At 33.2% G+C, this 18,041-nt stretch overlaps 2 protein-coding genes across 5 annotated transcripts in view; both read right to left on the bottom strand.

The window, feature by feature from the left end:
- Positions 1-895: 895 nt before the first annotated feature.
- LOC106107392 (H(+)/Cl(-) exchange transporter 7) lies at positions 896-8,420 on the bottom strand. Its single transcript, XM_013288235.1, has 15 exons — positions 8,289-8,420; positions 7,974-8,078; positions 7,643-7,841; positions 7,121-7,230; positions 6,283-6,426; positions 5,926-6,103; positions 5,393-5,542; positions 4,753-4,894; positions 4,181-4,319; positions 3,456-3,719; positions 2,807-2,983; positions 1,999-2,208; positions 1,438-1,608; positions 1,146-1,307; positions 896-1,069 (listed from the first exon to the last, which is right to left on the bottom strand). The coding sequence occupies exons 1-15, from the start codon at positions 8,418-8,420 to the stop codon at positions 968-970; spliced, it is 2,385 nt and encodes a 794-aa protein (XP_013143689.1). The 3' UTR covers positions 896-967.
- Positions 8,421-10,756: 2,336 nt separating this feature from the next.
- The window catches only part of LOC106107377 (insulin-like growth factor-binding protein complex acid labile subunit), a 12,377-nt gene continuing 5,092 nt past the window's right edge, over positions 10,757-18,041 (bottom strand). For all 4 annotated transcript variants that reach the window (XM_013288216.1, XM_013288217.1, XM_013288215.1 and 1 more), the window contains 6 exons: positions 17,484-17,666; positions 16,562-16,785; positions 14,046-14,244; positions 12,469-12,647; positions 11,240-11,409; positions 10,757-11,113 (listed from right to left, as the gene is read on the bottom strand). In XM_013288216.1, coding sequence (XP_013143670.1) covers positions 10,834-11,113; positions 11,240-11,409; positions 12,469-12,647; positions 14,046-14,244; positions 16,562-16,785; positions 17,484-17,666 — 1,235 coding nt within the window. In that variant the 3' untranslated portion in view covers positions 10,757-10,833. The remainder of the gene's footprint in view (positions 11,114-11,239; positions 11,410-12,468; positions 12,648-14,045; positions 14,245-16,561; positions 16,786-17,483; positions 17,667-18,041) is intronic.

The raw sequence follows: 18,041 nt of genomic DNA, 5'->3' as shown, positions 1-18,041 counted from the left end.
TGACCGAAGTTAAGTTTACGTTAGACTAGATACGACAAACATTTTAGTTTTAATAAAAAATAACTCAAAACACAACATTTGCAAATAACATTTATTGTAAAATGAAACGTAGCATTTTTTCTATCTATAAAATTATGTCAATGTCAAAGCATGAATCATGAATGACATATGTCAAGAATATAAACAAATATCATATGAAGAATATTGCGTATTTAATATTAAAACGACTTTTTAAATTTTAAGGCTTCCACTAAAATTGAATACCATCAAACCTAAATGGATGAACTAGTTAATTACTTGTTGTTAATATTGGTGATACTGCCAGTCCTCTTGTTTATTAATTTATGGGCCGGAATAGGATGGGAGTTATTTGTAAATAACTAAGGATTTTCCTGTTTACGCTGGCTCAATATGAAGAACAAGTGTTGTTAACGCACACCTTTGAAGTAAATGATTAACCTTAAAATGGCATTACACATTTGCTTAAGAAATAACTGGGAACATATTAATTAAGAATGTGCCTAGATTTTAAGGAGAAACCAAGAAGTTTCCGTCATTTGTCGCTCATAACAGCAGTATGTTCATGTATACTTAAGAAACAGAAAAATCCTGCTTCAGAAGAAAATATAAATTGAATTCAAAATTAAGTTACAACTATGTTAAACAGTTAGTTACTTTTTGTAATTACTGTTGAAACAATTTTTGTGATTGGCAAATATTTTAACTAAAGTAATTATTAGTTCATTATTTAAGTTTTGGAAGTAAAAATTGCCTTCTAAAAACTATATGTTATACATATTTGTGATGTACAAACCTTTGTTATTAACTAAATAAAACTATGACTTAATTTTTCAATAAAACAATATCTTTATAAAAAAGATAAAATTGTGTTAAGGTTTTATTTATATAACAAGTCCTCTATTTGGCATAAATAACATTATTAACTTAATATAAAATTTGTCATAATTTAAATCTCACTAGATAACAGTAACTCTTCCATTCCCATATGTCCCCTGTGTCGCCACACTCTATATCGGGCAATGTCCTTGCGGGTTACCATACCAACAACCTGAAATATTAAAATTAGGTTATCATTGGTATACATATTCCAAGATATCTATCAATTATTCTTTAAAAAAACATACTTCATTAACATCATTGACTATTGGTAGATGTCTCAGTCCTAAAGCTCGGAATAGTTTGAACAATCTGGGTAATGAGGCGCGATGCGGCAATGTGTATGGAGAGGGGTTCATAAAAGGCCTCAAATCTATTGAGCATGATTTCTCCCATTCTTCTATTTCTAGCTGTAAAATAAAATAACCAAACTAAAATAAAGCACAAACATTCTTTGATTATGTATATAATTCAATTCAACTCTAAGTTTAATAAAAGTATAAAATTGACAAAAAATCAAGAAAAATATCAACAAATTACCTCATCAATAGATGGATAACGTGGATATACCTTCCGGAACATGTTCATATCTACATTTAAATTGGACCATGTTGTGTTAGCATTCTCATTGTATATCTTATTCTGTAGCAGCACTATCAGCTGCGATCTGAGTATCAATCCTCTGAGACGTTTGTACGTTGTCACCTCAGCCTGAATGAACATTATAATTAAAAAAGATACATAAAACAACTATTTTCTAAACATTAGCATGAACCTTTTTTAATGTATTTTTTGTTGTAGATAAACTTATCATGCAGGATACATAGAGTAGAAAAAAAGTGTACAAGGGAAGGAAATTATCGGAAGACACAAGTAAAACAAAATTTTTGACTCCCTTACTGCGATTTGAATTTCCTAGTTAGTAAAATCTTTGTGGCAAAATGTTAAATCATGTATTTAGTGACACCTAATTAACATGTGGTTTTGAGGATCTATTAATAGATAGCGTTAGAGGATTATTTGAAAAATTACTCAAGTGAAATGTCAACTATGCTTCCTCTTGTATTTGAATCTCTTTGATTCCAGTATAGTAGTACTTACGTGGTCTGACAGCGGTGGATCAACAACAGGAAAGCCATTGTAGGAGACGAGGCGAAGTAACTCCAGCACATGTCCGACACTCTCGACAGTGCGCAGCGTGAACACGGGGTGAGACATCACCTCGGACGCGTACACGGTGTGCGTCAGCGGCGGCGGCTCCCAGCCCAGTAGCGGCACACCAGACAACTGGATGTGGATGTCGTAGATACCCTACACATATTAAACATCACAATTATCTTACTAATATTATAAATGTCAAAGATTACAATGGAAAAGGTAAGAAGGTATCTCCGAAACGGATCAACTATTCTCAAGTAAATTTGGCACAGATGAAGAACATAGTTTGAAATAACACATAGGCTACTTTTATTGCCGTTTCACGGGATCAAGCCAGTATAATACAAACATGAGAGAAAAGGTGCTGAGGCACCCGTCACAACAACTTTATCACCGTTATAATAGAAGCGAAAAGAAATAAGGGAATACCAAGAACACTACATATGGATCAGATACAAGATAAACACAATTTCGTATCAGATCAAGAGGATGGCACAATAGAGGGATATCTGAAATACATATTTCTTAAATAAAAGCGATTCATAAAAACCCTTGAAATTAGGCGAGTGTTACACTTTTTATAAAAATAAAATTACCTTTGGAATAAAAGTAAAGGTGGATAAATTAAGTTTAATGAAATATGGAAATACAAAATCTAAATCTAAAAATTTGACTAAAAATCTAACTCAACAAAATATAAATAAAAAAAGAACTTCAGAAAAAAATCAGCAGACGACTATAATTAGTATACCTCGTTGAAGAAGTCCCCTGTCCACTTGGCGACGACGAGGGTGACAATGATGGGGAGCGCGTTGGAGATCTGTCCCGTGGTCTCTATGATGATGACGGTGAGCGAGATGGTCATGCGCACCACGCCGCCCAGCTGCGCCGCCGCGCCCACCAGCGCGTACTTCGCCGGGTTTATACTCTGCACACACACCACACTCACACTCGAACCGGACAAACACAAACCTCAATTTACATAGGTAATTAACAGCGCTAAATAAATTATACAAACGTTACATTGCCTATGATATAGTTCAGGAGAATCCCATTGATTTGTATGATACATTTTTTTTGGTCCACAAAAATTGTACACGCTTATTCGAATAAATCTCGGGAGCTGTCTAAAGGAAGATTCCCTTTGTTTTTATAATCATCCTTAATTAATTAGTTTCTTGACTATTTTGGATGTTCCCTGTTAGATTGGATTTTTTTCATTGGTCCAATTTAAATTTTAAAATCAATCACCCCGATGAGAAAAAATAATCCCCCATAGGTCAATCAATAGATGGAGCGATTTACCGAACTGTTTTAGCGTACTCCGATGCTAGCTTGAGTCTTTTTACAATGTTTTTATACTTTCTGTTTACCTCCTTAGAAACTTTCTTCGCACTTACATTAGAAGGAAGCATGTATTGTATTAAAATGGCCAGCAATCTCCCCCAAGCGGCGCCAGTCAGCAAGTTCGGTATGAACAGTCCACTGGACACGGCCAGACCGAACGTCCACGTGGACAGCAAGAAGTAGCAGATGATGAACACCAGCAACGACCACGGCTTGTATGAACCGATAGGGTCGTGTAAGAACGAACGCACTGATTCCTCGGGTGTTTGGAACCAGATCGCCGCCATTGCGTTGTATTCACCGTCCGCGCAGAATAACTACAACAATATTGAAATTACTTCGTTTGTAATAATTAAATAATAGTTATATCAACGAAAAGTTGTATTTTATTTCTAAATGTATACATAAATGAAGATAAGTATAGCTTTTTAAATCCTTTTTAGTCAGAATAGTGAGATTTATAATAACAGGAATAGTAAACATACTAATTATATTTCATAGAAATATTATAAATGCGAAAGATTGAATGGATCATTGTTACTACTTATCACCAAAACGGCTTAATTGAACTCAATGAAATTTTTCACAAATATATTACAAAATTTAGAAGAGCACAAGCACTAATAAAGTTTTTATTCAATTCTGTAAGGTCGTCGCCGCGGCTAACAGCATATACTAAAATTACACATTATAAGCATGTATCGGTAGAAATACTGAAGAAATATGTTAGAATGAGTTCCAATAAAAGTATGTTTATGTTGTGTAGTGTGTGTGTCACCTGCAGCGGGTTCTTGGTGGGGTCCTCCCCGAGCGGGCGGCAGTCGTCCAGCAGGAACATCATGAGGAAGCCGCAGGTGGCGCTGGCCGCCGCCACCAGGCACGCCTCCACCACGCGCAGCCACGCCGCGCTCACGTACCTGCAGTGCACGCACCTTCTTACACTGTACACCCTCACAAACATCACACCTCATACTCATCATAAATTACGATTGGACTACCTACTGAAGATGGACCTGAGACCTATAGATTTATAAAAGGAGTCCATAAGGATTAGAACTTGGTACACTTCTGTGGAACATAATGTATGACGGACTGTTAAATCTCCCATTACCAGATGGTGCGGAATTATGCAAAACACACCGAGGAGATTCGCAGAATTTTTGAAGAAACCTATAGAGCAATTCAATCGTGGATGGAGTCTACCGGCCTAAAACTAGCAGAACACAAAACGGAGGCGCTGTTAGTAACAAGCCGGAAAGTGGAGAACATGAAATCAGATAGCAACTGGAGTCAGTTGCTATCCGATTTCATGCTATCAGATTTCCTTAGTAGCAACATCATTTGATTTACCTTATTCTAAACACAGCCAGTTTATAATTAATGTAGTTCCAGAGCGCGCCCAGCAGACCGCCGACTGCTCCGAACATCATGAACACGGGCAGTTCATAGAATTGAAATGGAAACGGTTCCATTTTACCCAAATTTAGAAGACCTGAAGGAAAAATAATAACCTAAGCAATTTTATATTATAAGTATACATTTTTTATAGTACATGGTTGCAATAGAAATAGCTATAAGAAAAACTCAAAAACTACTATAATAAATAATTGTAATTTTGTAATAAGACCAAATAGCAACTATTGTATATCAAACTACTATGAATCACGTAAATAGGATTATAAATAGCAGCATTATCAATGTATGTAGAAAAAATATTGAGGACCTCAATCTATTTGAAGTCGGTTAAAAATAGCGAATTCACCAAATTCCATACATACCATCTTACTAATAATATATATGCAAAAGTTTCGATAAAGTGATAGATGTTTGTTAGAGTTTGCCATCTAAACGGCTGAACGGATCTCAATGAAATTTGGTATAGATGTAGAGCGAAGTCTGGAAGACATATAGGCTACTTACTATTGTTTTTTAATTCTACGCGGATGGGGTTGTGGTGGAAATCTAGTAAGTTATAAATTTTTATACATACCTGGGTAACTTAATTCTCCTGGATGTCCATGATAAGCTGATAAAGCGAAATTCAAAGTGAACGTAGACACAACTGTACCGAAAAATGTCCTCCAAGTTAATGCCTGATTCCAGAAACTGGTTCCTTCCTCTAATGAGAAAAGTACCCCACCTTAAAAAATACAAACACTTAATTCTTACATAATATTCTAACTACAATACAAGATACATAATATTAGGAAAATATTGACATATTGTCATATTAGTTTAGTATATCCTATTCCTGTATTTTATGGTCTTAATTCTTGGCTTAACTAAATTACTTATCTTACTTAAAAGATCTATTTAAAGAGCCCATCAATATTAAAATGTTCACAAACATCATTTATTAATTATTACTCACAGATAAATTACCTTTGTAATGGTGAAAAAATGTTGAAACCGACCCAGTAGTTTTTACGTGAATCGACATACAAAAAACCAAAAACCCAAATCTTTCCTCTTTATAATATTAATAGTATAGATTTCCCAGTTAAAGATGTATTAATATTATACCTATTGGAGCTCCGAAAGCCGCGGACACACCTGCCGCAGCGCCAGCAGACACAAAATCTCGCTTCTCATGATCCTCGCGGAAGTAATGAAATATCTTGAAGTCTTTGTTGAAAGTCGTACTCTTTCCTTGCGATATACCTGCTGCTACTACCGCCCCGCTGTGGATCATAGGACCTTCCTAAAATGTAGGTAGTTAATAAAAAAAAGAAAAAATTGTTAGTGCAGCATTTTTTTAGTAAAAAAAAATAAAACACTGATGGATTGCATGAAACACTTGAAATAGACATCTTTAAAGCTGTGATAAAAGTTGCTTAATCTACAAATATATTCAATGCAGAACATCATAAGCAACTATACCTTTCCTCCAGCTAATCCTCCGACCACAGCGGTGATGACACCAACCGCTTTCACTACCAGAGTCTTGATGCGCACTACTCTCGGTACTTTGACACCATTGAGGTAACATTTCACCTGTGGTATGCCACTGCCTGCCGCCACTGGCTGTAAACAACAGACACTTTCAGTGCAATTGATGGGCCTCGGAATTGCCATAAAATATTATAAAGAAGTTTAATTTTAACCATCTTATTAATATTTAAATTTAACTATCATACTAATATAATTAATGCAAATGTTTAGATGGATAGATGAATGTTTGTTGTAATTTGTAGTCTAAACTGCTAAATGAATCTTGATGAAATTTGGCATAGATGCAGAACATAGTATGGAAGAACACATAAGGTACCCCAGAGTTTTGTTATACTTTTATTACATTTTTAATTCCAAATGGACAGAGTCGCGGCCAAACGCAAGTATATCATAATTTAACATAGAAAAGTTTTACAAATAAAATAAATTAAGGACAATGATAGGAAATACCCATTACAATTATGTACCTAAATTGGAAAGGAGATAACAAAGTTGATGTAATGTAGGTTTTTCCGTTTTTGCACTTGTGTGATAGTGGAATTATTAATTATTAATGAATAATAAAAGTCAAAGAGTGATTGGTCGTTCTGTCATTGCAATAACCTCCTCTAACCTCGGCAGATAAAGTATAAAAGCTTGTGTAAAATTATTAGATAACCTATTAATTGTTATGTTGCAGTATCAATTGAGTATTCTATTATGTCTATAATAAATAAATTGTGTTAGTTATTACATCTAATAATTATTAACATAAATATTATCTCACCTCAACATAGGCAACCAGCATTGACCCAAAAAACACTATACATATGTTTGATAATACCCACAGAAGGTATGGTATGTATAGTTTATCTTCCAATACATAGATGTCGACAGCTGTATATTTATTAAGGAGCTTCCTGTTGCCCGTGACTACATCCACGCAACATTAAGATTAAAAAGTAGCCAATAATATATCAGTCTATGTCAGTTATTCTTCAGTGAAAGTCCGGTCAAAATCAGTCTATTCGTTTCGGAGATTACCCGAAACAAATGCGGCTTGGGGAGACAGACAAAAAAATATTAAATGAGATTTACGTTATCAGCAAGCAAATACATCATCTTCCTGAAATCTGAATATTTCTTTTGATACTATAAACAGACACTCCAATTTTATTATATGTATAGATTGGTTATTTACAATCAAAAGTATTTGTCTTAAACAATTTAATGTCGGCAATAATCTATTTGAGATTCATTTCAATATTCCGTCATAAGTTAGCTTATAAATGTATTTTAAAAAGGATACATTTTTTAAGTTGCTTATATTTTATTCTTGAGAATTCTTCAATGCATATATCAATAAAAAAAGCGATTAGCGCTGTAACAATTCCGATCTGCAGGATAACAAACCAGCGAGCAATGTCCTTCCATACAATAAAAGGATAACCCCTTTTACGTTCTTCATCAAGTAGTAAATGGTTCTCGCATGTATCATAATCTAAGCTCTGGAACATTGAAGAAATATATATTAAATATGGATAGTCTGTAATCTATCTTTGTTTGAAGGTTTGGATTGGAATGCAGGACAAATGCTCAAACTAAAAGGAAAATTGTACATGTTCCTAACCAAGGCTTACCTCATATTTAGCAGAGAGTATATTCATAGAACCTGGTTCAATTTTTTGTACTGGCTGTCTTCTCCTTACGCCATGGCTGCCGTTCAATTCTTCATCATCAGAATGCTAAGAAAATAAATTAAACACCATATTTACATTAATGTAATTGTAGAACACAATATATTTCCTTAATGGATTTTTATAGACAAAGACTTTTTCATTAAATACTATTTAAAATGCAATTTGTTTATATTGTTTGGGCAAAGGTTTTCCACAGAATATATTTAAAGAATATTTTAGGCCGCCCGCGTTAGCACTTTAATATAACATAAATACCTGAAATGTAACTGATCTATTCAGCTGTGTATAGTTAGATGTGCTTGCTTCATGGCTTATCAATTGCGCCGTGTCTGATGTGGTTTCGCTTACAGTTTCTTCAACACGAGTCGGTGCAGTATCATTATTCATTTTGTAACATTAAACTTTAAATAAATCATGCACCATTCATTTAAATTTTTATTACAAATATGATATATAACATTGTTATTTAGTTCTTTTAAAATTAAAAGACAACAATACTATTCAACAACTATTGTTTGGAAAACAAAATCTGACATGACGTGACAACATATGACTATGACACATAATTTGACATTTTGTTTTTACGCTTTAAAGGCAAAGGTAAATAAGATATGAATAACTCATGTGTTTGAACATTTTATTGATCATTATTTTCGTGTTTTAGTTATTTCATAGGTTTTTCTTTTGAATTTCAATCAGTTTTATTTGAATTTAAAAAATACCTAAAATGCTGCAAAACAGAATCGAGCGACATAACAAAATAAATAATTGATATAGGAATAATAAGAGACATATTAATCAGAAAATATAATACTTTGAGTGTAAAATCACTTCTTTATATGAAATAGTCAATCAACAAATAAAAACTGGTTTAAAACCATAATAGAGTTTTTTGAATGCCTTCTTTTCAGAATCATTAGACTTTTTACCAAATTATGGACAAATTTATATACGCCATGAAAAAATAAAGTATAGCCAAGTTTGATTTGTTTATTATTATCAACCTAATCCTCCAAGGATTTTTAATATAATCACGGTTACCTAGATTAAAAACTTTCTATGAAAATCGAAAAGTAAAAGTTAATTTTAAGTTACTTTATTGCACTTTAAAAAACGTACGGAAGTCTGAAGACTTGTATAAAGAGGATAAGTTAAACTCTCAAATCTCCCTTAGAATTTTTCAAAAAACAATATATATTGTGAATTTATTTAGATATCTTCAATTCAAAATGAGTTACTGGATTCAGCATTAAATGTCAGCGAAAGTTGAATGCTTCGTAAAAAGTGGTATACGATTATTGTGAACAAGATTTGTTTTTAATGGACATACCACAACTTTAAATTATTATTTCAAGTAGAATGTGGACCTAGCGTTCATGTTAAAATCTTAATATTTATATTACTGATAGCAGAAATCATTTGACAACGTTATCATTTTATCAGTACGTCAACTTAATGAACACTAGCGCCACAAGCATGCGCATACACGCGCATTAATCAGTGTACCGTAAACAATGGGGTGTTTCTGTGTGTGTGTAGCTTGATCGTACGTTTGGTTGACAATCGCGATGTGATGTATTCTACACCATCGCATGCTGAGTTATATTTTCATCAAGACTTTAATTTTTATATTAGTTAAAAGATTTATTTCTAAATGTTTTCTTTCGTCGTGATTACGTTTCTCTATTTTGGTTTCTAAATATGTGTAATTTGCCGCCGAAGTTCCATTCAGTGTGTCGCCTTTGTTTATCATTCTGTGGCGATAATTGCAGTGATGTTAAACTTCCAATATTCGATCGTGATAAGGATAAATCACAACTATCTGAGATGATAACGACATATTTATCAATAATGGTAATTTATTGAATAATATTTTATCTTTTACCGCTAAGAAGATGCCGTTTTCTCGTGTGAAAGTTTAGTCTAAGCGTAAGAGATTGTGGATACTGATAAGCGCCATTAACTTTCTCGCGGGTGTTGGATATTTTCGCATTGTGATATCATATTACGGCCCACGCGTCGAGTGCTCGACTGTATGACTAATGTCGTTCTTGGAAGTGATAGGCGAGGCGGGTGGCGGACGCTGTATCAGTCGCCGCTGATAACAAAGGAGCGCGCTGAGATGATCGCTCCGTGGTGAGCTACCGCCGACCGCCCGACCCCCGCGTCCTCAGCCCGTCACCTCCGACGTCCTCCAGCCTAATGCTGCTCTCTACATATTCTCATTTTAACCACATACATATTGCTATTTTCGGAAGCAATATTCTCTATATTTAGATACTCATAATGTGGGGGACTGCACTCCTACAGTGTTATCTTCAACTTGTCTTCCATCTAAATTGAGCAAAGGTAGCAGGATATTGCTATACTGTGTATTATCAGATTGACTAGCAATGACTCACCATCTATGATTATACTTGCAAAAGGTCACTGGCCACATCATCTGTAGGAATGACTGTGAAGTTTCGAAACTAATGTATTTGAATTAATGACATGATAATATTTCTAGGTATCACCAGAAGATATGCTGCCACAGGTGGTCTGTGGGAGTTGTGCACACAAACTTGATGGATTTCACACATTTAGAGAATTAACTCACAAATCAGAAAGGCTCCTAGAACAGTTTCTTCAGTATGCAAATTCACTTTCCGGTTCAAAAGAGGTGAGTTTAAATAAAACAATGATTAATTGCAATTTTATTCTTACAACTAATCAATGATATGTAATTTTTTATCTAATCAATACTATATTGGAGTAAGATATGAAGTTTACACAAACTATAATAGAATATATTTATTTTTCAAGCATAGCTTGTATCGGAGTGTAGGTTGATGTAACGAATAGGTTGGCTCCGTAGCTTTTTATTATAGAAAGCCTTGATTGTGTTCACAAGCAATCCTACCAACATTCCAATGCAAACAACTACTGCTACACCAAATATACTCCATAGAACATGTTTTGGTCTTAAATTTGATATGGAGAATCCTCGTTTGTTGGCAAATGTTGAGTCAAAAGTTGGACAAAAAGCCATGGATATATTTGTTACGTAGGTTCCAGCATATTTCATTGGTGCCGCACAACTAAAAAAACGGAAATTATTGATTTATGATTTCTAAAAGTATTAAGTCTTATTGTTTTTAAGATTATAATTTTATAACATTGACATCTATAATTTCGTTTGGCATATCTTATGTTATTATACTTACTATGGGATATCTCCATCTTTAAATTTAGTCCCTGCCTCTTGTTTAGTAATGATCTCTGCAAGGTCACAGTTGCAAAGCCAACTATTTCCAGTCATCCCTAGAATCTTTAATTGGCTCCATGGCATTAAATCTGCTGACAGTTCACTTAAATTGTTATCATCCATATATACCTATAAGAAATATAACATGATAATAATCCGTATATATCTATATTCAATATTATAAAGAGGAAAGATTTGTATTTTTGTTTGTATTGAAATAACTCAAAAAATACTGGGCTGATTTTAATTATTTCACAGTTAGAAAGGTAATTTATCTGTGAGTAACATAGGCTATATTTTTTTTGTTAATATTTTAATTTTACGCGGCTAAAGTCGTGAGCAATAATATATAATTTTTATAATAATTATTGCCCTCGTTATTTTGATAAATTTTGCAACATATTGACTGATACAAAAATAAGCATAAAATGATTACACAGATGACCCAGTTTTGAAGCTGTCGTGTAAGCATTCCAAAGTGGGGCAAATCAAATTAGACATACTTTATGATTACATTATGTGATTGTAAGATGAAATTGAAAATCTGTGTTAACACATCTAAATTATGGTAATCTTATAAATATTATAAATGCGAAAGTTTAGATGGATAGATGTTTGTTAGAGTTTGTAGCCTAAACGGCTGAACAGATTTCGATGAAATTTGGTATAGATGTAGAGAATAGTCTGGAAAAACACATAGGCTTTTGTTTTTTTATAATTTTACGCGAACGGAGTCGCGGATGAAAGCTAGTAATTACTAAATCTGTACATTATTATTGCTTGCTACTATTGCATATCTTAGATAATCCTTATGACATACCATTCTATGATTCATAATGATTTTACATAACCACTGACTACTTTTTGGCTATTTCTAGAAATAGAATGCTTTATCATATTGTCATATGTCAAACTAATAGTATGTATGCATGGGTTAATCACGAAGTTTTATGTAAAATCCGCGCAGATGAAGTCGCGGGTAAAAGCTAGTAAGAGAATATTCTAGAGCTACTGCTTTTACATAATTTTCACATCCTTTAAATTTAATAGAGTGGACAGAGACAGATATAAAAGCTTTTTTGTTGACTAATTTAGACCTTTAATATAATAAAGAGTTAAATGACCCATGGTGGGAGGGGGGGGGAGGTTAAATAATAGTAGAAATACAATATACTGATTGGTTTATACCTCTTTCAATGTCCATTTATCCTTAAGAGCTCTAAATGCGTTATGACTGATGTATCTCAGATTAGAATTGTGACAGAGATGCAAGATGCGCAACTTCTTAAGAGGCGTAAATGTACCTCTTTTGACTTCCTCCAAATAACGATTTTCGCCGACTTCTAGTTCCAATAGATTGCTAAGACCTATTAAAAAAAATAGTTATCGTTTTATTAATTTATTATGTCGTTTTTAATTTACATACGAGTTCTTCATAGCACGCAATACATAAAAAATAGATTTCTTCCAACTCTAAATATCCCAATTTCTTTTCTTTCTATTTATTAACTATGTTCTTTTCGATGGAGACAAGACAATTAGTCTATAGTAAAATTATAAAGAGGAAAGATTTGTATTTTTGTACGTATTGAAATAACTCAAAAACTACTTGGGCGATTTCAAAAATTCTTTCACCATTAAAAGCTATGTTATCAGTATCACAGGCTATATTTTTATTGTTTTCTTTTTATTTCACGCGGACGAAGTTGCGAGCAAGAGCTATCTTTAAAATGTACTGTTTTATTTAAGCTCGTTCACTAAATGATAGTAATATTTTGTTTGTAAAATGGAGAATTGGCATGATGTAACTATTACATCCGATTCTATCTGAATCGACGCGGTATCGTACACGCGTAAACTCAATTACAATCACTTCCGCGTTGTAGTTAAAAATATCGAAATCAGTTTTATAAAACTTACATAAAAGCTTGTAATATTTTCATTTATTCATATTAATAAGGATAGAAAATGGTAAACAATGCATAGTGAATTTATATCGGGTTAAACAAACATTATTGTTCTTAAATTTTCTTGGAGTTATCTTTGTTATTATGTGTTAATGTCTAGTCTATTATTTAACTTATCTTACTTATTACCTAAAATTATAAATGCAAAAGTTTAGATGGAAGGAAAGATGTTTGTTATAGTATGTAGACATAAGTAGAAATTTGGCATAGATGTAGTGGATAGTCTGGAAGAACACATAGGCTACGTGCTTTTTTTTATTCCACGCGGACGTATTTGCAGGCGAAACTAGTTACTTATATGTAAAGTATTTTCTCTTTAATTTGAAGTACATATTACTATTAATTTTTAACGCAGGTGTGCCCTGTCTATAATTATTAATTTCATCAGCTCATTATTTTCCTAAAAAAAGGAATGTTGACGCATGTATGTTATCCGGCGATATCAATACATCTGTCAATGCGTATTTATTAATGACTTTATCATGTAATTCCACGAACAAATACATCATTTTTATCGATCCCCTCCTTCGTTTTGTAGACTTAACAAGAAATGTTCTGCGTAATACATATTATATTGTTTGCTTTAGTTTGTCATCTGTATCTTTCATGTTTTATTATATTTCAGGCTTTTTTCTAAGAAACTGATTAATAAAATTCTATAAATAAAAGCAAAAGTTCGGAAAACTTAACTCTAACTTCTGTAGACTCGTTTTGTCTTTAGTTAGCATGTTTGCTATAGTTAGACGCGTATAGTTGAACCAAGGGGACTAAGTTACCGGTTAAAATTATGCAACTTACCAACAAAGCTGTCATCGTTAAGTTCAACAATTGGGTTGTTGTTGAACGTGAGGTACTGCAGAGTGCTGCCAACTATACTCAGACTCTCAGGCACATTGACAAACTTGTTGCCGGACAAGTCTATTTGTTGCAAGTTCACTAGACCTCTAAACGCGTCTAAAGGTATAGAATCGATGTCCGTTTTTGACAAATCTAAGACCTGAAATTGCAATTGTGAAAATCGTAAACTGTTAGGTACACCTCAAGTTTATGTTATCTTAAATAATAATGCTTAACATAAGACTTAGTTATGACGAGCTGTCGTTCGCAAACTGCGTTAGCGCAAATTTGGACCACCCGTTACGCCATTTTGACAGCGCGGAATTTAAAAAAGTAGCCTATAATATGCCTATCTGTGTCAGCTACCCTCTAGTGAAAGTCCCGTCGAAATCGGCCCAGTCGTTTTGGAAATTGTGGAACAAACGCGGTTTGCGGATAAACAGATTTTCGTTATCAGCAACGTAAATAAATCATCTCGAAATCTGAAATTTTTCCTTTTGATATTACAGACACTTCAATTTTATTATATGTATAGAAAAAATAGATTTAAGGAAATGCGTAATATGACTGCGCGGGTTGTGACTAACAAGCTTTTCGCTCTCTGTCCTTTCTTGTACAATATACGACGAAGTTTTCGTTTTAGCTAATTTTCTTATTTATTCTATGATTGACCTTTTTTGTATGATGTATGTGATGCGTTTGCAACGTCATTGCTACAAGTCTCATGTTATTATGATCACTTTGTACATTTAAGAGTATTTAAATGCATGTTTTACTTATGATTCCCGTAATATGAACAACCTTTGAGTATAATTCTATTACGAATCGTGTTAATAAGGTTATATTTAAACCTATTATAAAAAGTTATTTACAAAGGTAAACTTGATATTAATATTGTTTTGATCTTATCTTATACATCTATATGCAAATACAAGTAAGAATCGACGTAAACAGCCACGTAGTATATTGATAACTAAATCCACGTTAAATTAGTCATTTAGGAAAATGTGACTTTTATAATGAAGGAAACAGCTGAGAAATTTCTTAAGAAAATAATTCAAAATCATATCTATATTTGATATAGTTTTACTGTCATGAGATAGAAAACTTTCATTTTTATACCTTGACAAACGAGCACACTCTATCATTTAACACTACAAACAAAATACTATGTTCCTGTAATTCCAAAAAATATGAAAATAGCATTGAACTTAAAAAATTAGAAGTTGTCATAATACGGCATTTTAGCGCTCATTTCATGTTTCCATTGTTCTAAATGATTCGATATATCTTTGGAGAAGCTCGAGGGGAAATTCCCATTGTCGATACGTGTGTCATTTCGATAATTTATAATCTTGTCCGGACCGGTATATAATTCAAACCTCCTTCTCTGATAACACGATCGTTTTGTTTTTTTTTTAACGATAAAATGTTTATTGATTCAGTCGCGATCTGTGCAATGGTAAAGGTGCATGTTATTGAATACTTTATGTGTTAGTTTTTAATACCATTTGGATGTTAAATAAAAATTTTTATAGTAGACGTCAGTTTATGAATGTTTTTCTATGTTGAATGATGAGGATGGACGTAATATGGACAAGGGAAAGTTTTCCTTTAAGGATTTGTTTTTATAGTTAATGTACTTTTTATTGTTTTTTTTTTTTAATAAAATTAAGAGTTATGTGAAGATTGATGAAGTTATGTAAATTATTCTCATTCACGTGGGAAGCGAGTCTACAACCGGTATTTTTAACTTAATCGATTTTCATCAATAATTGTAATGGTATTTATAATTGAATTAACAGCGATATCGTGACATACGCCTATTTATATACATATACAATCTAACTAGAAACCACTTATATATTCAGTTATATGTTGTTTAAGAACTTTGTTCTATTTTATTTTAAACTTTTTGTATAAATCCCTCTACTTGAAGTGACAACCATAATGAAATCGTTTTTATTTACTTCGGTATTTAACAAGGAGATTTTTGTTAATTTAGATAAGGAGAAAATAATACTTTCTAAAATATAAATGTTTGCATGCATATTATATCAAAAATAGTTGATCCTCTCAATGAATATTAATGACGTTGAATTTTCTAATGACGTATTCCAGGTAAGGTTTGCCTACTTGAGATGTTATGTTTATTGAAGTGTTATCAAGTATTAGAAACTACATAGTGTAGTGTACGCACTATACTATGTAGCACTATGTAGCAATTTATTCAACTCAAGCGGATCGTTTATGTGAAAATTTAATGCTAATATGTTTTGCATAAACTGGCAAAATAAAACGTCATTGTAAGTGAAAGCTATTCAAACGAATATGATAAGGCGCTTTGATACTTTTTTTTAATAGTAGACAATCTTGATTTATTCTAAAATGATTGCTCTAATTGTAAACGTTTATGATTTTCGGTGATGCAAACAAATTAATAAACCTTTTGTAAGTTTATTTAAATCTAAACCTACCTGTAAGTTGGTGGCACTGGAGAGAGCTAACACAGTGACATGGTCCAATATCTCAAAGGGGTTGTTATTGAGATATAAGCGTGTTAAATTCGGCGTATACTGGAATAAGTATCTGTCCAGGGAGTGTATCTGATTGCGGCCCAGATTCAAAGTCTCCAGTGCTATGCTATTATACACTGTGTTGTTGTATGGCCCTTGGAAGATTTCACTCCTTAGTACGTCACCTAAAAACAATACTTACATTATAGTACCATAGTATACAACGTTGTACCTTTTGGTACGTGGAGCAGAGCAATCTTGTACCTGTTTTTTTTTATTAATTTATGCAATATTCACATGATTTCAAGACACCTTTTGTGTCTGTCCCTCTGTATTCTCTAACACTGGATGAACTCTTAAATTTCCAGGTGTCGTTTGTTTCCACAATCGTGGGTTCGACAATCGAAAACAGTTGTAGCCGAGTATGTAGATAATATTTTTTCTCTTTTTTTTTGAGTTTAGGACATCTATTATAAATGTTGCCTAAAAGACTCTCAGTATAGGTATATATAGACTTTGTAAGAGTGGTTTACATTTATGTAATGTTTTAAAGTACGGCAGGTATTGCTTACGTTCTGTCACCATAATGACGTCACAGGCTTTACGTATTCACCTTATTAGCGATTCTGCGCGACCTATAAACGTCGACGTTTAAGAGAAAGCGGGCAACTGGGTCGGATGACTATTATTAAAATTTATGCGGCGACTCTTTTGATTGGAGATTAAAGAATGATCTAGATTAAGATCATTGTGCAATTGTGTTTTATTGTTATAGTCTCAGTTTTTGTCTTAAACTAACATATAAATCATTTTTTTTAATTCAATTGTATAAGAGAACAATAAAATTTAAATGTAGGCAATTAGATACTTGATAAAGACTTACCCGAGATCTGATTATTGCTCAAGTCCAAGTAAACCAATCGTTGTATGTTAGAGAACGCGCCGTCCTCTATCTCCACGATGGCGTTGGATTTAAATATGATCGCTATCCTGTTCCCAGGGACCGACGGCAGCTCTGTTACATTCGTGATGCTGTTGTTGAAGAATGTTACCCGTACGTCACCATCTGAGAATATTACATTAATGTTGAAACATGTTACTAGTCGAACTCCACGAAATTGCTACTTGGGACTAGAGACTACAGATTGCTATAACTGGGTTTCAGTTTTCGAAACATCTTATCACACTCTATGTGAGGTCGACGTAATTTTCTTCCTCAACATCTCTCGTTCGTTATCTCAGTCGTCACACTCTTAATTATATCACCTTTCACGCAATCTATCCATCTCTTTGTAGATCTAGCCTACCTGAAACTCAGTTTTGCAAGGAGAATGAAATGGATGACAATGTTTTAGACGTGTGATTTGATAGAGGTCATTCTAGGTTGGGAATCGATGCCGTGGCCCCAGAAAAATGCGTTGGAGGAACCGAGATAACGCCC

Source organism: Papilio polytes, unplaced genomic scaffold (assembly GCF_000836215.1).
Source record: "Papilio polytes unplaced genomic scaffold, Ppol_1.0 DF822067.1, whole genome shotgun sequence".
Taxonomy (NCBI): Eukaryota; Metazoa; Arthropoda; class Insecta; order Lepidoptera; family Papilionidae; genus Papilio; species Papilio polytes.
The sequence above is the reverse complement of the archived record's forward strand: the minus strand, read 5'-3'. Positions and strand labels throughout refer to the sequence as shown.

Bases quoted from the DNA above. Each gene is read 5' to 3' on its own strand.
- LOC106107392 (XM_013288235.1), bottom strand. From the start codon at position 8,420: ATGAATAATGATACTGCACCGACTCGTGTTGAAGAAACTGTAAGCGAA. The intron at 1,609-1,998 runs GTAAGTACTACT...ATGTTCATTCAG, and splicing joins ATCCACCGCTGTCAGACCAC to GCTGAGGTGACAACGTACAA. The intron at 1,070-1,145 runs GTATGTTTTTTT...TTAATATTTCAG, and splicing joins TAGTCAATGATGTTAATGAA to GTTGTTGGTATGGTAACCCG.